The sequence below is a fragment of the Parambassis ranga genome, chromosome 4 (assembly GCF_900634625.1).
Source record: "Parambassis ranga chromosome 4, fParRan2.1, whole genome shotgun sequence".
NCBI lineage: Eukaryota > Metazoa > Chordata > Actinopteri > Ambassidae > Parambassis > Parambassis ranga.
The window spans coordinates 11,750,258-11,777,002 of record NC_041025.1 but is presented as its reverse complement, the minus strand read 5'-3'; the positions used below and the strand labels follow the sequence as shown (position 1 = coordinate 11,777,002).

At 41.4% G+C, this 26,745-nt stretch overlaps 2 protein-coding genes across 5 annotated transcripts in view; both read left to right on the top strand.

The window, feature by feature from the left end:
- The window catches only part of agbl4 (AGBL carboxypeptidase 4), a 211,315-nt gene that overhangs the window by 139,556 nt on the left and 45,014 nt on the right, over positions 1-26,745 (top strand). The gene's annotated exons all lie outside the window — the stretch shown is intronic.
- bend5 (BEN domain containing 5) lies at positions 12,439-24,843 on the top strand. Of its 4 annotated transcripts, none has more exons than XM_028403747.1 (7): positions 12,439-12,547; positions 12,671-12,729; positions 13,797-13,927; positions 15,533-16,028; positions 17,157-17,305; positions 20,339-20,552; positions 20,701-24,843. In XM_028403747.1, the coding sequence occupies exons 3-7, from the start codon at positions 13,838-13,840 to the stop codon at positions 20,895-20,897; spliced, it is 1,146 nt and encodes a 381-aa protein (XP_028259548.1). In that variant the 5' UTR covers positions 12,439-12,547; positions 12,671-12,729; positions 13,797-13,837; the 3' UTR covers positions 20,898-24,843. The 4 variants fall into 4 exon arrangements, with proteins under 4 accessions (XP_028259548.1, XP_028259549.1, XP_028259546.1 ...); XM_028403748.1 differs by having other exon boundaries at positions 12,453-12,538; XM_028403745.1 differs by having other exon boundaries at positions 12,546-12,729.

Below are 26,745 nucleotides of genomic sequence, written 5' to 3'. Positions count from 1 at the left end.
TGTCAAAAGCCCTGCAGCACAATCGCTGCTGATGTGATGACTCCTGGTCAGTTACCTCGACGTGTGCTCGGGGGTGCTGACTTTGAATTTGACATATTAGATGTCAAACAAATGTGACTCTGAAGCTTTTATTATGGGATAATCTGGAGGTCATACACTTAGAAAAGTCATCAGGGCAGGCATCTATGCTCAGTTCATCTTTAGGATTAGGCATGAGGGGCTCGGGAAGGCATTATGTCAGGGGAGATGATGATAATAATGTAGTGTGTGTGAATGGCAGGACCGCTCCAACATACGGAGGGCTTTGTGCGTTGATGTTGAACTGTGAAGTTTCATGTTTTCATGTTTATGGTCATGCTGTGCATGGTCTCTATTGATAATAGACATTTAATGGTATGACAAAAAGTATGCCTTCATCTTACATATTTTTTTAACAGAAGAACTTTTGTCTCACATCCCAAGATTTCAATATGGTGCTTACATATGCTGTGTTGATGTTTATTGTTATGAGCGTATGCGCTTTGTTTACTCGTTGATCTCACCTCATCTCAGTCGACATATGACGCGTGTGCATTGTGTGTAAAGTAATTTGAATCATTTCCAAAGCGCAGCTCAAACTGTAGTCAGGCGCGCATATGGTGCGCTCAAAGTTTGACTGGATGTGGAAACATGTCACAAAGTACTTGCACTGTTAGAAATGTGCGGCAGTCTCTTAGAGAAGCAGCTGTGTGAAAAAGGGATCCACTGAGATGGAGAGCAAGGAGAAATTCGAAAAACGGGGGAGGAGAAACAGATGGTGACGGCAAGCAGGATACAGAGACCCATATGTCTAAAGTATCTGGATGATCTAATGTGCTTTGATTAGAATAATGCATATGTGAGGCTCATGGAGACCCGGCTAATTTAGCAGGTTTACGTTGCAGCTGTTCCTCAGGGCAGAGGCAAGATGAGCCCCCGGCACTCACAGTTTGACAGAGGGCAGAGAGGAAGAAAGAGGAAGGGCATGTATAGTACCTTCAATGGCCGGGTGAGAGGAAGAAGAAGTTATAGAATCGTGATTTATTTTATGTCTGTACAAGTAGCAGGTTACTATAGTGTGAGGTCATTCTCGCTTTTTAATGAAAGCATCACAACTGCTGGGGAAATGCTGTACGTTGGATTACTCAGATGATAATGAAATCAAAAAGTAATCAATGCCACAGTCACAATACCCTTGAAAAACATGCCTCTTGAAAACCTCTACTGGTTTGCTGGGCTCTTGTCCTTAGCTTCAGAAATGGGATGATGTGATGCACAAGATAAATATGTGAACCTGAAAGCTGTCAGGTTGGGTTATAGTCTAAGTGTGGGCACAGTGGTCAGTGCCACGGCCTACTCCTAGTGCACAGTGTCTGGTCTATACTTTCTCATATGAGCCACTAGCTCTGTATCCAGTCTCCAGCTGCACAGTGATCCCTTGCAGTGCTTAAGCCCTGTCTCCATGTTGATGGTTTCAGTGACAAAGCTAATATCCTAAAGCAAAAACCAGTCAAACACCAATATGTGACTGTAGCGTCCTTTCTGGCATCATTGTTGTGCAGCGCTCTCTGGGAAAGAGTCCATCCACACGCACTCTCCAAAATAAATGACTAGAGTTGACTGTTGCAATCAAGTGTAATAAGTCAGAATAAAACTGGACTTTGCATCTCCTTCTTTGGATTAGCTTCCAGCAGTGAGTGCCGTACAAGTACCATCCTTCATGGGTTCATTCTACACCCATGGACCCTGCACCAGCTGCAACAGCCTTTAATTATGTCTGACTGAAAGGTTTCTTCCAGTGACCGTTGCTGGGCTTCAGAGTGCTGTGTAAATTATTTCAGGTCATTATTCAGCTTGTTGTTATGTGCGGCCTTGAAGGGAACTCCATTATATTCTTAACTTGGCAGACATATTTTATTCTGCCCTGCTGCTTATTACTATTCACAGCAGGTGAGCGGACATGCACACACACACAATAAACACAGTGAAGGTTATTATGATGGCTGTGTGAAGAGCAAGTGATGCTTTCAGATGAGTGACTCTGATAGGGAAACACAAGGAGGACACCCTCTCCTTCTCCCTGCAGATTAAAGGAGTTTCCACTCCTTCGCTCCCTTTCTCCTTGTCATCCTCTCACCTGCCTCCCGCTCCGCTGTTGACACTTCCTTCTCTGCTCATTTGACTTAACGGCACTCGTTATCTGCTGTTATTTATTAGCGATCTTATTTTATCACATTGCTGTTGCTGTGCCTCTGGTGTGGTATTTTTTTCCCCTGTATCCCTGTATCCCTGTTCCCCTCCTCTTTCTTCCTTTCACTCCTCGCTCCTCTCTTGTCTTCATAGCATGGACAGCAGGGGGACTCACAGGGTGTGAACAAACTAATAGGCTCAAGTGGCTTTATAATGTACTGTGTCTGAGAGAAAAAAAAAGATTTGATGAGGATTGGCCCCTGCTGCTCTGTTTCTAATGGCGTTCATTAGCTACTCTGAGGAATGATTCACACTTAAACATGTATTTACACACAGTGAATTACTGTAATAATGAGCACAACTGAAATTGTAACTCTGTTCCAAAAGTGAGACAGCATCATTCAGAAACATTACAAATGATTTGTTACGACTTCATATATTCACATATATACATGTCTGATGTAGTTGATTTGACTACATGGACGTAGTAATCAACAGCGCTATATATATATATATATATATATATATATATATATATATATATACTTTGCATACTGTAGTGCTGTATGTACTCACAGAGCATCTCCTCTCCCTCATTCTCATTTCACACACACACACACACACACACACACACACGGACACTCACTCCCACACACAGACCCACTCAAACCTCACTCGGCCCCCTTTAATTGGACACTTGAGCAGCGCACGACTGCATCTGGCTCCTGTTGAACACAGCCTGACATTTCAGACTGCTGACCTTTCCAGCCCCACCACAACTAAATAATGATTAGTCCTGGCAACTGTTCCACCAACACCAGCAGCCAGGTACACACAAACGTGCACATGAGCATGTACACACAGGTGCAAACTGGACAAAACAGAACAACAAAAACACCTATATTGAAGGCTTTGTCTTTTCACATTGAGAAAATGGGGTGCAGACATTGATTTGAGAGGCTATTGTCATTCTTTTAGCTTATCGATTAGATTGTCCTTTTCCATATCTGCAGTCAGCAACCAATAATGTGTTGTTCTAAATTAACTCTCCTTGCCTCTGTTTAGTTTCTCCTTTCCCCTTTATGCGCTCTCAGCATTACAGTGGAAAAAAGGTCAATCATATTCATGAGATCTGGCCAGATTTGAGAGGATTGGTGTGTGTGTGCGTGCGTGTGTGTGTGTGTGTATGTGCACAGGTGTGAGTGTACACACTTTAAGGTTTGTGCGAAGAAGCACGCAACACATGTGTGTCTAAAGCAATGAAGCAGCGTGAAGATAATAGGCAGTTCTCAGATCTCTCCTCTGACTTTCCTCTTTTTCACTCCATCCCTTCTCTCTCTTTGTATCTCCATTTCCCTGCTGTTTCTGTCAGAGCAGAATAGAAATGTTCTTCATTAGAGTCCGTCTTTTTACAGATACTCTTTGTGTTTCATGCTTTGCTTTAGCCAGACAAAACCACTGTACATATCTCAAAGGTCAGAGGTCGCATTCTGCACAGCCAGCTACACAAAAAACTCCATCCGAACCTTTCAACATACATAGTAACAGAGTGGAAACTGTAGTATTTATAATGTAAAAGACACCAGGATATGCACAATGTATAGTTTGAATAATATGAAGCAGATTATCAGACCCTTCATTATTAGCTTTTTTTTTCTAAAATGACATGAATCTATTTTAGAAATGTATCTTTGCTCTTCAGATGAAGAGTTTGTATTTTTAAAATTGCAAATGTTTAATAAATTATGAGCAACTCACTTTCACCAGCACAACAGATATTACATTTCGGTAGTAGCATGGCAAAGGTATGCTAATTAAACCTAAAAAGGGACACTTTTACATCTGTCTGATAGTTTTGCTTCTTAGCCTTACTTTCCTTGCTGTTTTTGGCATTGCCTCTTGTTGTTGCCAGTGGATGGGACATCCTAAGTTGTGTGAGAGGAATTAGAAGTGCACCAACAGGTCTGAGCTGGACTAAAAACAAACCTAGCCAGGCTGACTATCCTCCTATTGTCATTATGTCGTTATGTTAACTGTTGAAGACAGGTAACCACCTATCACTGGCAACAAGTTTGTTGTTATTATTAACTTAAAAAAACTAAACTTTTTATGGGATTAAAGTAAATCAAGTTTTTCTCATAGTAAAAAGGAACTATATTTTTTTAATTTCCATTTTTGTTTATGTGCAGGAATAATTAGATTTAAAACTCCCATGAACCCTGCTTTCTCTCCTCTGAACATACCCGACATTTACAGCGTCTCACCATTTGCACAGCATGTGGGAATACAACACAATAAGTTGGGGGATTACTTTTAACTAAATTGCCTGCACTGTAAATGTGGGGTCAACAGAGTTTACTCTAATTTGCACAATACACCAGCCTGGCCTAGTCATTTAATAGCATCCTTGTTTTTTTCAGATACAAGTCTCTGAGCAGTCTGCCAGACAATATAGTGATATATCAAGTATTTATGTCTTTGTTGTGGTGGCACTACTCTTTTGAATATGATGTATTTTTCTTGGTCCCCTTTTAAATTGCATTTATAGAGTTGTGTCATATTTGGTGTAAAGAGAGTCTCTAGCATCCTTTAAACTGTGCAAAACGTTTGCTAGGAAGATATTTAGACTCTTTGTGCTGGTAAAATGTCTATTTTACTTTGATGAAAAGATGTTTGTGCCAGAACATTAATCTTTCTTTCTTTATTCTTGTGGATGAATTGAAGTTAACCCTCTTGTGTGTGTGAAAGTTTTTCCTTTGTTCAGCTGTAGACTTTCATCAGTTGATCTCTGTCAGACCGATTCTCCTTTAACTTGGGCTGAAACATAAGAAACCTGCATTTCTTCATTAAGCCCACGGTTCCGTCTCATTCCACACATTTTAAAGTTAAGAAGAGAAGATATCATTTTTTTAGAGCACCAGCCTTTAGAATCTTTCAGCTACGTCATTGTATTTCTTTGAAATGTTAATTCTGTCTCTTAGCAAAAAAAGAGCAGTGTTACTACGACTCATCATTAATACTTTAGTGCATGTTGCCACAGTATGCTTTTTCTGTGGTAGCAGGAAGTAAAAGAGAGGCCTGATGCAGTTCCTTTAGCTTGAAGTTTCTACACTGGGAAAAAAAAGAGGGAAAAGAAAAACTTTTTTTTTAATGCTGCAGGACAGGAAGCAGGGATTCTAGCCAGCCTGGGTTGACCCAGGGAAGGTGGAAAGACTCTCAAACAACCTATGCACGACCTCCTAGCTGCTCTCCAGGTCTGGTGTACATACCTGATCTGAAAGAAATCTCAGAGTGGCTCTACAACTGCAAGGCTGACCGACTTTCACAGTGTAGAGCTGCAGAGATTTGTTTTAGTCGGGCACAGGTTTTTGCACCTTGGGAGAGAGAACAAGGAAGAAAAAAAGAAGGACATTATTTATATATATATAAAAATACTATCAGGCTTTTGTGTAAATGAGCAGCTGTGAAAACAACACTTCCTATTACTGCCCTAATTATATCCCTTCTCTGTGAATTTACATATTTTATCTCCCTCCACTTCATAATGGGGGACTGTGCTTCCATTTTGATGTGGTTAAAAAACACATAGAACAAAGACGGAGATGAGGGATGGGTGGGAGGGAGGGAGAGGGGTGCGCTGGCCGCCTCATATTGAGTATTTTCCAGTTGATTTTGTTGAAGGCTTCTCAGCAGCGTAGCTAAATAAGCAGCAGCATGCTAATGAATCGAGAACGAGTGTGATAATTTACCAGACAAAGAATGGAGGATTGAGAGAGATAGGAGCCAGAGGGGAAGGGGGGAGGCGGAAGAGGCGGGGGGAGGCAGGAGTTAGGAGCAGCACACTATTGAAAATATTTTGAAATTGTCATCAAACAATTATTTAACACCTGTCTCTAGTCTATATGCCTGAAGGTTTTTTTGCCAAGCCTATATTAATAATACTAAGAGTAAATATTGTCTGTTTCGCAAATACGCTAATTTCATGCAGCGTACACACAGTCAACAACGTGTTTCATGTTTCTGCATGCACAGAAGGACAGAAGGAGAGTGAGTGCTAATCTCAGAGGACACTTAAATGACAACATAGAAGCACAGACTCTGCCTGTCCCCTTCCTAAAAGGACAGCGGCAGTAAACAGTCTGTGAACAGGCTGTGGGCTCTGAGATTATTTCTTTGTCACCAGCAGAGCCACCAGTGTTGCTGAGCACTGCTGTGGAGCAAATCCTCCTAGAGAGGACTGATTGGATTTTTGTTCCAGGGAGCCTTTTGTGTTAGCAGCATAGGGACTAGATAATAGAGGTTGATGCCACTCTGTCTCTGTGTTATGGCTGGTGGATTGAGTTTTTGGACTCTGTGTGTGTGTGTCTGTGTGTGTGTCTGTGTGTGTGTGTGTGTGTGTGTGTGTGTGTGTGTGTGTGTGTGTGTGTGTCTGTGTGTGTGTGTGTGTGTAGAGTCAGGACATTATATCACTTAAACAGTTACTATATCAGTTTTTGCAACCTGCTGCGTGTTGCTGGCTTTCGAGGTGGTAATTGTCAGAACATGCAGGCAATCTAGCAACACCATCAGCACCTTTTACTAATTCACGGCTTTAGCATGAAGCTAAAATAAATAGTTAATAGAATACCATGTCAGTCTGCTAAATTGATAAAACGAGAATATTTGATGTTCCAAGCTGAGAAAACTGCAGAGCTGGAACATGTTGCCAGGAGACACCTTGATGCGTCGGTCAAGGTCATTATCAGCCTATTTCTCAGTACATGTTTTAATCCCTCTACCACATGTGTATGTAGAGTACTGTATGAAATAAATAAATAAATTAATATACATTATTGATTTCTGTAGGGAAAATTCTGGTTTTAATTGCCCTGCTTTCACACGTGGGTCAGGCCCCAGGTTCAGCATCAGAACAGCGAGCCCCTGATCTTTCTCCAGGAATCTTCCAGCACCGCCAACACTGAAGTCCTTTCAATCCAGGAATTTCCTCAGCTCATTATGTTCTCCTGCTGTCCTGTGTGTGACTTTGTACTGACCTCTTTTGGAGACTGAGGAATGATAGCTGATAGCTTTATACATCAAGTCGCATCCAACAAGCCAGTCAACTTTAACCAGTTAACCACAGTTTTCATGTTTCTGGCAGTTGTACATTTAAAAGTAATGCTGTTCATACTGTCGTTTTATTGATTTGTTTGTAAAAATGAAACTTTTTACTGTCAGCTTTTGCTTTACCTTTTTCTCCATGGTTGCAACTGACTGAGACGGGGCTGCTGTCAGCCTGTGTGTCTCAGGCCATGCTGCCATTGCCAGGTTTGTGTCCACTGTTTTCTCATCCATAGAACTAAATGTGTCTCAGCAGCGAGAGACAAACTGTGTTTCCCATCGTCACATCAGCTGGCATCCTGCATGTGGACAGCAGAGGAGATGCCTGTCATGTGACGTACTGTTTTCACAGTTGAAGCAGGAATTTTCAAATGACAGTGTTTGTCCTGGCTGGAAAACAAGAGTGGAGAAATGTTTTTGGTTCTTATGTCTATTTGCATGCAATAAAAAGCAGAGGGACATATCTGACTTTGGACAGGTTAGCGGCAGGTGGGCAAGAACTTTAAGCGCGATTATTACACAAATGCAATCATACACACACAATATTTTAGCTCATGTGCATTTACATACTCTCTGCAGAGTGTTTATTTGCTAATGAAGATGAAAAGCAGGGTTGAATGTGAATAAAAACATTAATGAGAGCCAGAACAGAAGGAGAAATTCTTTGTGGCATATATTAACTTCATTGTAGTTTAAGGATGTGGCTCTGAAATTACCCAAATGTAATAAAATAACAGAACATAATGAAAAAATATAAAGACAACTGCTGTATGTGTTCAGACCCAGCAGCTGCACCAACACCCTGTATTAAGCTCAGAATCAATCTTAACCTCCTCTAAGTGTACAGTAAGCTGCAGCAGTGATTCTGTGAAGGGATTTGAGATCAGTGACCTTGTCTGTCCTTGACTGCTGTGTGTGTGCGGATGTGGTTTTGTGTCTGGCTGGTTGGTTGTTAAATAACGGCCGTTAGTTGTCAAAGCACTTTGGCCCTCAACATGCCCCTGATCCCCCCCACCCCATCAGCGCAGGTCCCCCCGTCCCCCTGGTGAGGAGCGAGCTGCCGGTTGGCCTGGGTTTTATCTGCTATTATCTGTCAGATGCTGTGCACCTGTGAGCCTGGCTGCCCCTCTGCATGACGGGCGTCTGTGGCCGCTCGTCCAATCCCAGCGGCTCCCTGCTGTCAGCCACAGCAGCAATGAGAAGTTCTCTGGCTGCCTCCGTCTCTGTCTGACAGCCACCCTGGAGGAAAAGGGTAAGAGAAGCGCAGGGAAGAGAAGGAAAAGGGGGGAAAAATACCATTAAGATGAGCTGTATTCCCACAGACCAAAGCCTGCCCACCAGCCATGTGCTGCGGCTCACCTGGCTGCCAGATAAGTGGAGATTAGAGGAGAGGAGACGGTGAAAAAGGTATTAGAAAAATTCTCTCTGAAACCCGGGGACAGCCTTGATACTTTTAGGATTTCTTGTGTCGTGTCTGACATTTGATGCCGATGCAGAAAGGGCACAGTGACAGACAGACCATGCTGCTGTTACACAGATGGGGCAATCTGCACTCCTTTATGTATTTTTGTTCCATGTAGCCTATTGTCTGACTTGCTGTTGCAACTGTATAAATGACAGTTTTGTGAGTTTCCTATCTAGTTAGCAGAGAATAACAGGCCAGTGTCACTGGTCGGATCAATACAGGTCTGCAGCAGGAGGTAGAGCGGCCCTAATGAACTGAATTGACTGGTGCTGAAATATGATCAGTTTTTCTCTGGTGGTCATTATGTTCTTTATGAAGAAGATCAATGTCTCCTGGGTGTATCACTGAGTATACGCAGCATGATGGCAGGGCCAGCACTGATACCATTCTAAATACTTAATGAAGGATTTGTTCACAATAAGGTCTGCCACTGTGTGTGTGTTTGTGCCCTGCGAGCGCCTGTCTTTCCCTCCTCAGTCTCTCTTTCAGTCAAAGGTCTGTTTTCAGGCCCTGCGGCATGAGTAACTGATGTGCTTGCATGAGGCTGTGCTGTTCATTTCATGGGCTATCACTTTTTAAATTGGTGAATGCCTTCTTCATGGTTGATCAGTAATTCATGCAGAGCTAATTAAGAGGCATAATAAGAGAAAGTCTGGTGAGATGCCTCCAACCAAAATAGGAAAATAGTTCCACCCTGGACTGTAAACAGTTGTGAGTGATTGTAATAGCATGTTGACCATAAAGGGCGATTTTAGCCTCTGTGAATCTGTCATTTTGGAACCGGACACCCATATCCTCATTTTGCTATTTTGCTGCTACTCTGATCTTAGAGCGTCTTTCCAGAAAGTTGCCTTAATGATCCCTCCGTCCTGGCTGTCTAATGCCTTGCGTCGTCACTTTGCCAGTGTCTGCATGCTGCTGCTCAGGCTGCCTGCCTGTTCTGCCAACCGTCATCATGCACCCACCTGTACCAGCATCTGTCCGTCCTGCAGACTGGCACAGGTGCTGCCTTCAGACTGGCTTTCTACGTGCTATAGGCATGTTTCAGTTTTCCCCCACACAGTATATTTATCTGACACACATACACACACTGCTAAGAATGATAAAGGGGTCATTAAGTGTAACTGTCCGTCCATCTGTCCATTTGTCTGTGGGAACTCTTTATGATTCCAGGAGCAGCACTGCAATGATGACGTGTGTACCCGCAGTCTAATTCCATCATCAGCATCATTACTGCTATTATCCCGTGTCTCCCTTTAATGCAGGCTAATGGATGACCAATAAAGATAGATGAGCCTGGCAGTGTGGAGCTAATAGGCAGGACATGATGTCTGGCTTCTGTCCTGACTCCAGTCTTTAGATCAACTCACTCCCACAGATAAAGCATAGCTAAAATATTACCTGAGAGTTATCCTCTGTATCATCAGCTCATTAGCATGCCAATAGTTTAGGATGGATCACAGCAGACAGTGTGTGCTTGACTAACTATTGAACAAAAAAAGCTGTTTGTTTTTCATAAATAAATAGCAGCTGTGAATATTACTTTGTAATCAACACACAACAAAAGGCACACCGTGTACGACTAATATTTGGAGTTCATTTTAATAAATAATTCTTTAGTGATCATTTAAAAAAATGTTTTCCTTCTCCACTCCTGCTGTAATGAGTCAGTTTATTTTAGGCTAGTACTCTGCTGTTTTGGAATCAAATAGAAATATAACAAAGGTGTTAAATAATAATAACAAGTCCTGTGCACATCAATAAACAACATTACAATAAAGCAAAGGTTTGTCAAAACAGTTTAATACAAGTGGCTCCTGTCTAATTTAAGCAGAATATCAATGACATGGTGTCAGCATAACTCACCTAAACCTGTTACTTCTGCCAACAAACCCTTCATGCTTCAGTGTATGTATGTACACAAAGTAAACAGAGAGGATTTGTTGCATTGATAAACCTCCTACATGAAGCACTCTCAGTATCTTGGATGTGATCTGTAATAAGGAGTCTTTTACTTTGAAAACCGGCTGCTTCACCACCCTGGTGTCTGCCGTCCTCTGGATCTGTGCTGAGTAGCTTCATGCAGCTGTATCCCTCACTCTGAGCCAGGACTTAAAACAAGAGTGCAATAACAGCAGCTAGATTTGTATCGCTGCATCTTGCTTCCAGAACCACAGCCTGAAAGCAGCTAGCTGTCTCATGTTCCAGTGCATCACACATCCCACTATTACTATAAAAACACCTGGAGTTATTAGGAGGGTGAACATGTTTGTTCTGCACGACATTTTTTGTTGTTGCTTAGCTGTTCCTCATATTTTTTATCACAGTATTTATAGTATGTATAGAGAAAAATAAAACCATTTATTATCCACAGTAACACATGTCATAGACAGACATTTTACAGTTCAGTTAGAGATCAACATGACAGACTCTGCTGCACCTTCATCTGTGTCTTATAAAAAGAAAGTTGCTTAAATTGTAATTAAACGTCTAGTGGCTGCAGGAATGACACCATAAGGTGTTCCCTTTCAAACACTGACCCTTCAAAGACAGAACACTCCAGAAACTTAGCAGCCTTATGCTGACAAGCCCGGCTTTGAGGACAGGAGAGCCATTGAACAGTAGCTTAGATTAACAGTAATCCTCTGGTAGACTTGTTCAGAAGCTGCTCAAATCTCTTGTCTATCACTGTTGTTCCTGTTGTAGTTTGTGGGGTCTGCTGCTGCACTTACACATACATAACAGTGGCTCAGTCTCAAACATGTAAAAGTCATTTTGGTAACTTGTGTTTTTTTTAAAGGTTCACCTGTGTGACTTCTCAGAGCAAAGTGAAGGGAGGTGGTCTCCCAAATCAGCAGCTAGCAGATGTGTAACCCTTCCCTTGTATTGAAAACAGCTTAAAATAGGTGAAATTAGACTCACTGTCTCTGGTTTGTTTGTTTGTTTGGTTACATATAACAGATTCAGAAACTGGTGACACACTACAGTGAGCAAACATTGTGGGGACACTGGCATTTGAAACAGGCCTAATCATAGCTACCTAAACGCCTGAAACTATGAAACGAAATATCAGAGAAGGGAAAAAAAAGGCTCTATATAGTTCTGCATCAGTTACTTTTCAATTACAGCAGCCCAAGCAGAACGAAAGTGTTAGTGTCATTTATCGACTGTTGTGCCCTCCATTAGAGTAACAACTGAAAGAAATCCATCCTGTTGTATAACCACCTGGTTGTCTTACAATAACAAAGAGTTCATTTCTGTCAGCTGGCCTTAAGAGTTTCAGGCGTGATGCAAGGATCAGATGAGAAGTACACACCGGAAGGCACACAGAGACCAGTGAAATCTAGGCAGGCAGGTAATCATTGTGACAGAGAAAAAAATGTGAGATTTCATAGCTATATAAACTGATAAGTAATAAAAATCCACACCTTAAAGCTATGCTTAGATTAAAATTATTTATTTATTCTTTTTAAAAATTGAAATCCTCTATAAGTGCAATATGAATCTATATTTCATGTTCCAGAGACTTTTAGGTAAACAATATTTATTTTTTTTATTACCTGCTGATCTGAACATCATTCTAACAGCAAAGTTCATGTCAGGTCTATTACTCATGCCTTGATGCTCTACCCTGGTGATGTGGACCAGGCATGAGTAGTCGAGCGCAGACACCGCACATCCCCAACCCCCCTATGTGTATATTTTTTTTAATACTTTCTGAGGAAAAAACTGTCAACCATATCCAAAGTGCAGGACCAAAGAGAAGTAAATAATGTATGCTTTTGTTAGATTCTTTGAAGACGATATGTGCTACGCGTTGCCCGTTTCAAATGTCGAAGATTTCAGACCACTGCACAAAACAGATTTTGATAATCAGAAGGTGTATCTGGTTCACAGAACTGAAGAGAATGGCAGCGCAGGCCAGCCGTGCGAAGCACAGATCCTTGCCCTTGCAGGTAAGTTGCCCTCGTAACGCATCAGTTTTTCCTCTTTTAAATGCTTCTTTTCTCTGTCTGACCAAGCAACGATGATGTGCGCGGAACTCGGAAACCTGTCAAAGCAAGTCTTTTTGTCCGATCTGTCAAGACGTGAACAGCTGGAATCTGACACTGATAGCCACAACAACGTCCTCGGTTGTGGCTAGCTAGATATGCTAGTTAGGTATGCGAAGATAAGTTTGGTAGACAGCCATACCTTGTCGGTGCTGTACGGATTTTCACATGCAGAGTTCCGTGAGTTACCTCCCTTGTTTTGGTAGAGCGGTGCTGTTTGTTTCATTAAATACGTGGCGTGCAACGTTAGCGAGTCACATCGGTTGTTTACAACATGAAGCTAACGCTTGCTAGCTTGCTGTGTATTTGTTCCGCGTTAGCATGCTAGCGCCGACGCTCTAGCTAAGTGCGTGCAAACGCAGAATTGTCAGCACACAATAAACATGCCTGACAGCTTGTGTTTGATCGACTGTTATGTTTAGGACTTTACGGGTGTTATTAAGGCGTTAGTCCGGCAAATGTGGTGGGTTGAGGTTAGCTTGTTAGCTGACTTATCTGTAGCTTTGTGCCACAGAGGGGTTGCGGTGCTGCAGTCGTTGCCATCCATACAGACAACACAACCTGTCGGTCAAAAACCATATCAGCGTCATGCAGGTTACAGGACAGCGCGTCATGTCAATGTTAGTGTGCAGGGGGAAAGCGTGCTTAACGTTAGCTGCAGTGCTTGCTTACGGTGGTTTTGTATGCACGATCTTTAACTAGCTGCAACACTAATCCTTGAATCTGAGCTGTCTGGGCTGACAGAGCGCTACAATGTAGCCAACACCTTCACAGCGTCAGTTACAGCCAGGACGATTTCTACCGCAGTACTCTGATAAGCTGTTTAACTTAGTGTAATGTAGCAGAACGAAGAGGCAAACCATCAAATAGATTATTTGATTCTGTAGCCACAGTTTAAGATAAATAGCTGTAACTTTTTGGAACTTTCAATACTCTTCTCCCACCTTCTATTTTCTTGTTTGGCTTCACAGATACAGTAGAGGAATTTGAAGACAGTATAACACAAAAGAAGATGAAAATTCCCAAGATGTCCATCAAGAATTCAGGAAACTCTGTACAGAACAGCTTTGCAGAAGAGAGGATGCCACTCAGGCATAAAAAGGTAGGAAGACGTCAAATGGACTGCAACATGTGAACGTGTTCATAAAAGTAAAAGAGGCACCAGCATTTGTTCATGGAGTTTTCCATACCAAATTATGACTATAATGATCAGTGACAGCAGCATCATGACATGTTATCCCACTGTCAATTGACCATGCATGACACATATCTACTCATAACAGAATTATACTTTTATAGCTATAATACATATAATGTAACCATGTGTTTCGTTTAAACTCAGCCAGTAGTTGTGTCAGTAGAGATAAGCCTGGCTAGATTTACTAAATAAATCATAAAATGTAAATAGTGAAAGTCCTTGGCACCTGCACATGTCATGTTGATGTATACACAGCAGAAGACTTACATTTGAACATATTTAGTGATGATATGTTACATTATCATAAACTTTGCTGACACCCCAAATCCCCCACGCTATTTTTACCATATGCTGGATTAACACAAATTCAGCACTCTGGACAGCTGCCCTTTCACAGACAAATCCTCTGAGCGGCTCATCAAAGAACTCAGTGACTCCTCTGCTCCCAGTCCTGCACAGTCAAAACAAACAGTTTGCAGTTCGTCCCCATGTCATCTGTCCATGCTGCTGTGTCGTAACAGATACAGTAAAGAAATTCTTAAAAACCTCAAAAATGTAATGTGTCACGTTCATACTTAAGGCTGTTCCATACTCCGCGAGACAAAGAGCGGAGAACGCGCTCCACGGGTGGTAAGAGATAAAAAAAAAGGTCTTTTCCGCACTGAGGTACCATACTCCGCGAGACGCGTGTGTGCAGAACTCCTCATACGGCCCGCCCACTAAACTATAAGGAAAGACTTTACTGAGTTTTTTAACACACCACAAGGACGTGTGCCATGGCAAGAGGGCATTATACAGAGAGGGTGCCTGCAACAGCGTGAGATGTCCGACGATGAGTTGTGAAAATGCGACATTAAAAGTAACAATAGCAAAGATTCAGTGTTTGTGCCTTTATGACCACATTTGCACATCTACTGTGTTCCAATGTGCCTGCGATACTTCAAACTGTCCGGTGATGAGCTGTGAAGATGCGACATTAAAAGTAACAATAGCAAAGATATACTGTTAACGAGCCTATTATGCCCGGGTATGTAGGAGTATATAGAATGGTAATAACAGTCACCATCTGGTATGTGTGAATGGCTTGGATAATGGAGTTATTGGTGACAAATCACCCTGACTTGCCTTTCTTTCTTTTATTGCTCATCATGCAAAACCGGTATGGTCTTATCTAAATCTGTTGAATCAGCGCTGTTTATACACCTACCTATATACCTGGAGAGGCTCTTGCGCTTCTCCACTTTCATCACGCCCACAATAAATTCCGACCAATCACAGCATGGTTGCCGCACAGCCTTGAAAGACAAAGTTCAGCCCGGACCCTGTGCACAAAAGTGCGGATCAGCGGGCGGTCAGAGACAAAAAATGACGTCATTTTGTGGGCGTAACATCTGCAGGGGGGAAAAATGTCTTTGTCTCGCGGAGTATGGATCCAGCTTTAGGTCATATAATGAACTTTCTAGTTATGACGATTTAAATAATAAATTACTGGATCATTATGGTCCTCAGGCCCTGTCTCAGGACCATGGACGTCCCCTGTCCAACTCCTCCAAGAGCCTGGCAGCAGTAGTGGCTCGCCTGGAAAGAAATGCAGCCAGTTCCTGTATGGAGGGTGAGGAGGACCTGGATGAGGACCGGCTGGCTGAGGAGGGAGAGGATGCAGATGACGAGGACGAAGATATGGAAGCAGAGCATCAGCAACAGCATCACCAGCACCAACAGCAGCAGCAGCAGCAGCAGCAGCATTTGGAGGTGGACACAGATTGTGTGTCAGAGGTTGCTGCTGCGGTGGTTCCAAGAATCTTGTATGAGGAACTGGTTCACAGCTACAGGCAACAGGAGGAGGAAATGAGGAGGCTGCAGCAGGAGCTGGAGAGGACCCGCAGGCAGCTGGTGCAGCAGGCCAAGAAGCTGAAGGAATACGGTAGCTTGCTGACAGAAGTCAAAGAACTAAGGGACTTCAACAGGAGACTGCAAGACGTACTTCTCATGAGACTGGGCAGTGGTGAGAGACCAGAAGCATTTACACTAACAAAGATATCACTGCTGACAGTTTGACAGTGTTGAGGGCTAACTGATGATCTTAGTGTTGGTCATGTGTGTACAACACCTGATGGAGATCTAAACTTTAAACAAAGGCCACATACAATGTCTTATAGTTCAAAAAAGTTTCGAGCTCAGGCCTTTAGTAGTTTGTAATCATTTGCAGAATGTGATTTTTGTCAGTGGGGTTTGTGGGACTGCAAAGTGAGCTGGTCTTGAGAGTGACCTTACTAAAACAGAAAGTTGTGGGTTCGATCATTTTATATGGAAAAAAATGTCAGGCTGAAAGATAGACCTCGTCGAGATAACATCCAATCACAGTGCATAGATACTGTAAATGCCACTATATTTTATTACTTTACATATGTAGGGGTGAAACATTCCATCTAGTGGTGTACATATAGTATTTTACCCCAAAGTTAATTCATGTCCATATTGTAGTGGCAGCTATTAAATCATATAAACAATGATATGTATATGATATGATAATAGGTTTTAATCCAGCAGGATTCCATAGATTCATCTGTAAAGTGGTGAATCCAGTGCAGGAAGATAAATAAAATGCAGTGTGATTAAACGTGGTGTCATTCCAGTGCGTAGCACTGTACAAACTCCAGCTTTGCCAGATGCTGGTGTTAACCTCAGCCCTCTTGTGGGTCTGAACAGAGTCGCCTGACTACTGGCTAGACCATCTAATGGACAGGCTAAAGATTAGAGCACCCCGGGGTGCTGTCATGCAAGGGGATGGAGTACGCTGACCGATATTAAAACTCATCAGCAACAGTGGAGCTTAGCATGGCCAGCCACCAAGCCAGCTTAGTTACTGGGCTAAAATAACTGCCTGTCGCAAGGCACAGGGAAGCCTGAGTGCAAGTGGGCAAGCAAGTGGGCACTGTTCCAGTGGTGAAGGAAAATAAAACTGTACAACTGTAGGGATTAAGGTGCTGCTGAGTGTTTACAACTATAATATAATCCAGTGTTCCACAGTGGTATTTTAGTTGTGGAAAGTTTTTGGAGTTTAGAACAGAGATGTGTATGTCTGTTGGAGATGTTTATATGCAGGTAAATGCTAATGTTGTTTGCTTTTCAGAGCCTATGCATGACAATGGCACTCAGACAATCAAGGCTGAAGTGGTGGAACCTATTGTTGAGGCCCAGGAAACATGCAGGGAAGAAGCCAACACCAGTTCCAGCTACTCACCCTCACCCCGAACAGTATACACCTGCAGTGATGGGAAAGTAAGTCTCCACTCATTCCACTGTCTTTTCATCCACATCTTTGTTTTTTTTATTTAGACGTTTGTTTTAAAAAGCAAAATTCATGCAAAACCATAGTCTACACAAAAGTTCAATAATAAAAGATGGTCATATAAAGGACAAAGGACAAAACATCAATCTGTTTTCTGAAGCTGTTAAAGGTGGGTCTGTTAGTAATGTTCAGCCATCCGTCTTTAAACCCTTACCTGTACATAATTCCTTATAAGTCCTGTCAACCTTTGAGTCGTGAATTCTTCAGTCCTGTGTCCTGTCTCTCCTTTTTGGATGACTGTGGAAGGTAGCCCGAGTTTGTAGATATTGCTGTATTTCCTCTTAACGCCCATGAACCTGGGAACATGCTGTCATAGTTGATCGGTCTTTCCCTCTTTGCTGCCCTACCCTAGCAGGTAAACAAGGTTGAGAAGATTATTATTGTTCCTGCAAGCCCAGCCAGCATCATCAGTGTTTATTAGCCTGTTAGGGTTCTTTACTCCCCCCACTGCTGTAACTCAACCAGCGTCCTGTCTCTGATGACAGGGGGGGAATTGGTACTACAAGCTCTGGGGCCTGCAGCCACTTCAAGCGTGAAGAACACTTGCAAATTAGAACTCTCCTACATCAGGGACCCCATATTAATTATTTGCACGAGAGGAATTTAAAGTGACTGACAGGTTAGCCCTAGTGAGAGTGTGGGGGGTGTAGGGGAGGTAGAAATGAAGGAGGAGAGATGAAGAAAAAGAGATAAACGAGAGCAAAGGGGAGGGAGGACGAAAACAGGCTTGTCTAACTCGAGGGCAGTAAAAAGCTTGTCTGCTGGCCTGGGGCCTAAAGCACATTAGCTGCACAGGGAAAAGCCTTTTGGATGTTTGCCTAAAGACTTTACAGTGATAAGAGAGTAGAGAAGGGAAAGAGAGTCACACATGCCCCCCGTTTCATTAGCTCACCTAGAAGGCCAGGGCACTCTGCCTAGGCTAGCAATCAGCTTGTAGTGCTTGGTTCAAGCTTATGCAATGTTCAGCGACACTGTGTAGATAGCTACAGGCTAAGTTCATAATGAAGATAATCCCTGCTGCAAGCAGCTAGTGGCCTGAGCTTATTTACGTATCCTTGTTGGTTAAAGAGGTCCTTCTTGGTATGTACACTGTCTAGGCACCTGGGTGGGATACATCAAGCGTGAAGTGTACGTTTTGTCCTCAAGGTTGATGTCAGTGTTAATTTTGTTGACGAATCATTTTCGTCATAGTTTTCGTTAACGACCTTTTTTTGCTGATAAAAACGAGACGATAACTAAATAAAAACTAACGCATGGTGCCAAAAACGAAGACGAAATGGATTGACACTTTCGTCAACGAATAAAAACGAGACGTAATTATTGATGGAGACGAGATCCAATCAGAGCAAATTTTGTTTGTGGAAAGGGAGGGACGAATCAGGAGACGGCGGCAGAGAGCCAATCAGAAGTGATCTCTCTGTGTAAGGACGTTGCGCCGCGATGCTGGAAGAAGGCGTACTCATGCATGGTCACACAAAACAGGAGAACAGACACACAGACACGTTTAATTTCAAGACAATCAAGACGGTTTACAAACCGTGCGGAGCGACTATCAGCGGTAAAAACAATAAACCTGAAGCGACATTTGCAGACGAGTCATCTTAACTTCCGTTCAAAGATACACGTGACAAAATCTATAAATGAAGACACCGCTGCTGATGGTTTTACAGCATGCGACCTGTTTCTAAGTTGTCACTGAAGTGTTTTGCTGTAGTTATGGAGTATTCATGAAGAAGGTCATGACTGAACAGTGTATTCAGGGAGAGCAGCTCACTGTTCACTGCTGCTTTTGTGAAAAGGTAATAGCAATTAAATAAAGAGATGTTTGTTTCAAATAACACAAGTTAAAGCTGTGCCTGTTTTTATTGCACAATCAAACCTTAAATATTTCATGAAAAATATATATCATAGAATTTTAGTCGACTAAATCCACGGCAGATTTAGTCGACTAAAATTCTTTGATATTTAGTCGACTAAAACTAGACTAAAACTTTAAAAATGTTGATGACTAAAACGTGACTAAAATCAAATGACATTTTAGTCACAAGACTAAAATAAAAACTAAATCCGAAATTGCTGCCAAAATTAACACTGGTTGATGTGTTGGAAGATAGAAAAATGGGCATGCACAAAGATCTTAGTGGTGGAGACAAGAGCCAAACTGTGAGAGCTAGACGACTGGCTCAGAGCATCTCTAAAACCACAGTTCTTGTAGGCCTGATCCCACAGATGAGCTACAGTAGTTCTAATTGCTGAAGTTAATGAAGTTAATGCTGGTTCAGAAAGGTCAGAACACAAAGTGCATGTGCAGCTTGTTGCATATCTGTTGCATAACACAGCAGTATTTACGGTGTAGACCTGGCCTTCAGGTCTCAGTCGAACTGAGAATCAGTAGAATGTGCTGGACAAACAAATGTCCAATCCATGGAGGCTCCCCTTACAGCTCACAGGGCTTCAAGTAGTCTTGCTAATGTCTTGGTAGAAGATATCCTACCTGTAATTTTATATATCATATAATATAGATTTTTATTGTGCTGTTTAACTCACCAGGTGATCCTTCTTTCTGATCAACACTGTACTGTGGTCCTTTATTATGATATAGGTGTTATTACGTAGTACATGCCTGTTTTACAATAAAATCCCTGTTGAGAAATTAAAGGATGACTTTTAATTTGATATTACTTATATATATATATATATATATATATATATATATATTATATTATGAATCTAACCTTGTGAATAAAATGACAAAATATACATATCAAAGCCTGCCTCTTACCAAAATAATTTGTACTGAGCATGAGCAAATTGAATTTTAAGATTAATATTACTTGGATTAAGATGTTGTTAATCCCTGTAGGGAAATGAGGTTGTTATAGCAGCATGTACAAAGTGACAATAAACATACACCTACAAGCAAAGCAATACACATGCGTTGATATGTGTCCACCTCTTTGCAGGTGCACCTTGGTGGTGGGATCTGGGTGGATGAAGAGAAGTGGCACCAGCTGCAACGGACCCAGGGAGACTCCAAGTTCACAAAGAACCTCGCTGTCATGATCTGGGGCACAGAAACCCTCAAAAACCGAAGCGTCACTGGAGTGGCCACTAAAAAGAAGAAAGACGCCCTGCCCAAACCACCACTGTCACCAAGCAAGCTGAAAATTGTCAGAGGTAAGAACCTTTTGTAAACTGTGCAAAGCTGGAAAACAACAGATACAAAAGTATTTTTATAGTCTTCTATCCCTTAGACTTAGAAGATTAGAAGAGCAGCTTTCAATTTGATGTAGTCTGATTACTCACACTCACTCCTTCCCCCCAGAGTGTCTCTACGACAGAGTGTCTCAAGAGACAGCTGACAGTGCAGAGATTACGCAGAGATTGTCCAAAGTGAACAAATATATTTGTGAAAAGATAATGGACATCAACAAGTCCATCAAGAATGAGGAGCGGCGGGAGTCAAAGCTGCTCATCAGACAGACAGTCAAGATGGAGAACTTCACCTATGATGGCATATAGTGATCAACCGTCACGCCAGCGCCTTCTGCACCCACGTGGATACGGAGGAGACTTGACGTGGGGGGGTTGTGGGGACGCTGTCACTCTTTCAGGAGCATTTGTATTTCTTTGACACATCAGATTGGTCCTTACCCTGTTAGTCCCTTATATGATGGCCATCACCTTTGTTTTCTAATTGACTGACAGGCAGCTTTACCCACCAGTTGAAATGGAACGGATGTGAAATGGTTTGATGTGAGCCGGTATGAGTGTTTTTATAAGCTTTACAGTGGCATTGGTACGGAGGTATGGTTTATTCAGATATGTGCATATGTGTCAAAAGAGTAACTAGATGTGATTGTTAAATTAATTTATTGTTCTGTGTCAGAACATCATTTTGAACTTTTAAAAAGTAAAAGGTTATTTTTCGGGGTAAAGTCTTGTGATGCTGTAAAGAGGATGATGATGATGATGATGATGATGCTCGCTCGTTGAGGTTTGAACTGTTGATGACTACCAAATAACTGCTGGAGTTTGGAGTGTTTGATGCTGGTACTGCATAAAATGGGACATTAGGGTCTCGAATGCACAAGTCTTATTTAGTAACAGCCATATTTGATTTTGCAGCAGAGATTCTGTTGCTCCAAGAGATTAATTATAAGTGTGTGCTCCCCCTTTAACTGTAAGTCAATCACAACGCTCACACAACACAAAAATAGGACGTACAGAGAGATAATAGGAATTATGACTCCAGTGTTGAGTCTATAGTGTTATATATGTCATTTTTCTATGCTGGTTATGAACAGTTGCCATCAGTGAGAGAGCACAAGAACCGTTGTGACTGCATGTTGCTGTGTTCTCTAACTCAGATGTCACTTTCAGGAAACATGTTAAGTGGTGGTACAGGCGTTTTGATGCCTAGAACGGCCTTAAAAAAGGATTTGGCAATCACCAGGGACTGGTGAGCCCCTGGGTTTTCTAGTAAGCTGTGATTGTAAATGTTTAGTAAGCTGAAGTGATGAAGCTTCACCTGCACTTTCTTGTGAGAATGTCAAAGGCGGCAAGGTACTATTTTCTGTGTGGTTGACACCATTAAGTTGAGCTGAGCTGGACCACTGCTGGGATGAAAATCAGGGCACAGCTCTGCATGGTCTAGGTCTTCTTGTGCAGTGTTAGTGGTGGGTAAAGCTGTCTGCAACACCATTTTGTCTGGCCCTGCTGAACCCCATAATAATAACCCCCCCCCACCCCCCCACCTCGCATCCTTGTTGAAGCCTCAACGCTGGGGATGAAAGTAAGGTTGCTCCAGTGACAATTTCCTCTGAGCTATGCCATCAGAACTTTTCTCTTTTTCTTGTATGTTTTTTCCCATGTTTCCCCCCCTCTCCTGTTGTTATATTGTTTTGATCCAAAATGGCTTGTGTGGCTGTCTGCAGGCCGGAACTAAATGCTGCAGATTGAAATCTCAACTGTGACCTAGCTGTGGCTAACTGTGAATCTGCTGCAGAGCTGCCCATCAAAGCCTTTCACCTCTTCTCACTCTAGATTCTCATTCGTCTGTTGGTTTATTTTTTTTCCATGACTGTTTTGGGGTTTTGTTATTTCAGATCAGCCTTTTCTTAAGCTACTTTTATGTGTTTTTTTTTTTAGATATTTTAGTTTATATAAACACATCTTTTTATGATTGTTTTCCACCAAACATGGATGTTTCACTTTGTAGTCATGCTACAGTTTCAAGCTTCTGGTTAAGATTTGGTTAAGCTAATTAATGTTGTAATTCCATGTTACTGTCAATTTCTTGTGTTTCTTTTTACACTTATATATATTTTTTCATATAAATTGTTGGCTTTAAGCTTGATGTTGTATCCAAGTGTAGATCAGTGGAGTCTACAAACAGATGAAAAAAAAATATTCCCCTTTAGCCAAAGTGATATCTGTGGGACAAGACGAGAGATAAGAGTTCCCTTAACATTTTATTTTGAGCCCATACAAAACCACAAACTGGCTCTATACCTATCCGCCATAGTAAAAGGAAATCTGTATTGTTAAAGCATTGAGCTCTAAGCGTTGAGATGCAGTAGTTAGATTAACACAAATAATTTACATTGAATGCACTTTAAACTTTTGGGCAATTTCTTTAATCTTCAAGAAATGGATTTGTGGTATTTGTCCTTTTTTTAAATGTCTTTATAGATTAAGACCTAACAATCATTGTATTATCATGAAGCACCTTAGAACATTTTGGTTCATTGTTTCTCAGTTTTTTTGTTTCGTCAGTCATGTTTGCTCCTGAGAGCCAAATGCTCCATAACTCCATTAAGCTTGATAGATTGAATACTTAATTATAAACTTAAGATGTATTAATGGATAGATCACCAGGCGTCCATAAGTTAAATTATGGTGAAACTGGTATCAACAACTCTAATGGCCTCCTGAACAATAAATGGCTTATTTTGGCAAATTTGCAACAATCAACTCGTCACCAGTGAAAATGTGCAAGCTGACTGGAATATGTGCTTTAACTTAATGTGTCAAGATGCTGGTAATGTATAAGTTTGACTTACATAGGATTACAATTGTGTATTTTTACAAATGAGTGGTAAGTTGTAAGCCAAAGTATTGAATGCTGAGATCAAGCTGAAGAAGAGGGGGTGGCTGACTGAGGAATCAGCAGGGTTTGCACAAAAAAAAAAACAAGGCCCATGCCACGGTATTGGAGCTCAGTGAATCTTAAGTCACTTTAAGGGTGACATATATATATATATATATACACACACACACATTATTTTTTTGATGGGGATTTCCTAAAAATATTTTTACCAGTGTCCTTTTTTTGTTTTGTTTTGTTTTCTTTTTCCCTGTACAAAGCAACATGTGAGGTGTATGTGCACCAGGGTGTATTGAAAATACATGCGATTTTAAAAGAAAGAAAAGATTTCTGCTGTGCGAAGCAACCTTGCTGAAATTCTGACACGTCTTGTATTGTGTTTGTGTTTGTTTCTTTGTTGTTTGCTGCCAAAAACAAAAGAAAAGGGGGGGGGGGGGGTAAAGTAATGCTTCAAGAAAAAAAAGGCATTAATAGAGCTATTACATCATCTGAAAGGATAACTTTTTTTTTTAAGCTTGGTTTTCTGGAGTGCGATTAAGCCTAATCCTTTAACTAAAAAAACATCTTTGGTGGATGAAAGCTATATGGAAGTACTGTATGTTTTTAACCCAGATTTGGCTTAATCTGTGATGGAATCTCTTTTTAAAAGTACCAAATCAGGTACAGAGGTTAGCAGCATAACAGTAACATACAATATAATGTGACATGGCAGTGCCATTAATGGATACTATTGGCTAGTTTGGCTCTGTAACACAGCACCGGACCTTCCAGTACTCACACGCTTCATTAGTGATAGGCAAAAAAAAAAAAAAAACATAATCTTGCTGGCTCTGTGATCCTCTTCCTATGTCACCACTGCTTCCTTTACCCACCTGACATTTATATGGACTAGATTTAGAAATGCACATGTATCAAGATAATAGCGAATCCTGTCCTCCTCGCTCGGAGAATTGGCTTATGTTGTGAACACCTGTCAAAGCTTCAGAAGTGAAGGAGCTTTATGTTGCTTTTCTGACAGTTTGATTGGGGGAAGAAAAAAGAAAGAAAGATGGATCCGATTTTAGCCTCACTGTGTGGAACAAGATAAATGGCTCCATCTCGCAGTTTTCAGAACTAAACATACACAACAATGCATTTTACTGTTTGAGCCTCAGATACAATGTCAAACTTACTTCGAATGAGGAAAAATGGGAGGAACACATCGTTAGGCCTATATTTTTATTAAAGGTATCAGTAACTTTGTATACAATCCACAAAACCGGTTCTACTTCATCTAACTTCACCGTCCTACCTCATTGTTACTCTGGTGTTTGTTTGTCAGTGACTGTAAACTTATGTGTGTGTATATTCAAAAAAAAAAAAACTATAGGAAAAAGTTATACCCGGTTACTCTCAACATGTACAGCATATTAAAACTTGTAAAACACCTCAGTACACAAATATCATTCTTAGGAGAAATCCGTTTTATTACCTGCTTAATGATGCTGCTGTAAAGGGGGTGTCTGTGTGAGGGGGTCGTCTGAATATATATCTTCGCTCTTTGCTATGTTGTGCAGTTGATCAGTGGTTGTGTTCTGTCTCTGTATTGCATTCTGAGATTTTTACTGGTTGACGGTGCTACCAGCAAACAGTTCAAAAACTGATCTATCGGACCTCAAATGGTGCTGTTTTTCTATGTTTTTATCGTCATACAGCTGTGTGTTTATTCAGGTGTGTCAACCGCCACTATCCCCTCAGCTAATCGAATTCTAAAGCCAAAATGTTTTCGCAAAACCGACAACCCTGCTATTACTGTATCAAATATATGCTATCCATCCAAATATTGTAGATAGTGATTATATCCTCAGCTGTGAGTCTCAGAAGTACCTCAGAAGTTGCTGATTTTAAATGGATGCATCTGCTTCTAGCACCTGTTCTGTATCAATTTACATTGTTGCCGTGTTTCCAGAAATATGCATTTTTACCGGTTAGATCAGGTTACACTATAGTTAGTTCATGATTCTTAGCTCACGCTCAGATGACAGTTAACTTTAAGGGATGCCACTGTTCACTGGTTGCATGACAGACAGTCATTAAGTGAAATTTCAACAGGGCAGTGTATGCATACAAGAGGTCCTCAGCAAAAATATCACATGTTCAGTTTGAGTCCAGATTTTTTTTTTTAGTGGTAGACCTAGGTTAAGATGGAAAACATGATTCTGGGAATGTATGAGCTTTCAAAGGAGACTTCATAGTACGTTCATGAGGACTGATGTGGAGTATTCCTCCTGTTGTATCTCTTTGACCCTCACTGTTGTTTAAATGATTTCAATGTAATCTTCAGTGTTAAAAAAATATGAATTTAGTGTAGCAGTTTGTTCATGATTGACTTACTGTGAGCTTGGAAATATACAAAAGTGCATTATATTTTCTTTTACCCTGTGCACCAATGGAATCTTTTCTGCGCCAAAGTGTTTGAAGTGTGTTGTTTTTGGGCTGGTTTACCTTTTAGTATGATGTCTTTCTTCTTTTTTTTTCTTTTTTTTTTTAACTCCGACCATGTTTGTGAACATGAAATGTGCTGGCACCTCTCTACTGTTGGTTTCATGGAAGCACTTAAGCCATTCGTTGGACTGTTTCTATAATGGTTCACTTGTAAGCTTTGCTCTGGTCCAGGGAAATTGACCCAGAGAGTTCTGTGTGTCATTGAATTCCTATGCAGGTGTAGAGTTACTTACCGGGTACCACATCACTGTTGGGTGGAGGGACGATCACAGAGATAGATAACTGGAGAGAGTTGAATGTGTCTGCACACACAGAGGGGACAATGGCGACATGACAAATCCATACAGAACTGTTACAACACTTTAATACTCAATAAATGAGTGAAACTGAGCTATACAGGGCTGCTGGGGGATATACCTGTCTGTACTAGTTATACATTGCAATGATCTTTAGGGAAAGACAGGGTTTTTTCCAGAGTGTTTCCAGTTGGTATGATAATGTGAAACGTCTTGCAGTAAACACTCCCTCACCCTACTCTAGCCTCCCAGAGGCAATCCTACATTTACAGAAAACGTTCTAAGTATATGCGATAGAGAGTGTTTATGTCTTTGCTAAACCGGCCACACCTCTGCTATGCGAGCAAACTCTGACGCTTAGCATCCTGTTCTGTGTTTTCTCTTGCTGCATTCAGGAACACCTGTTTAATGTATAGATAAACTGAAATAAATCAAAACTTTTATTCTATCAGCACAAACCTTGTCTGTTTGTAATTTCTTC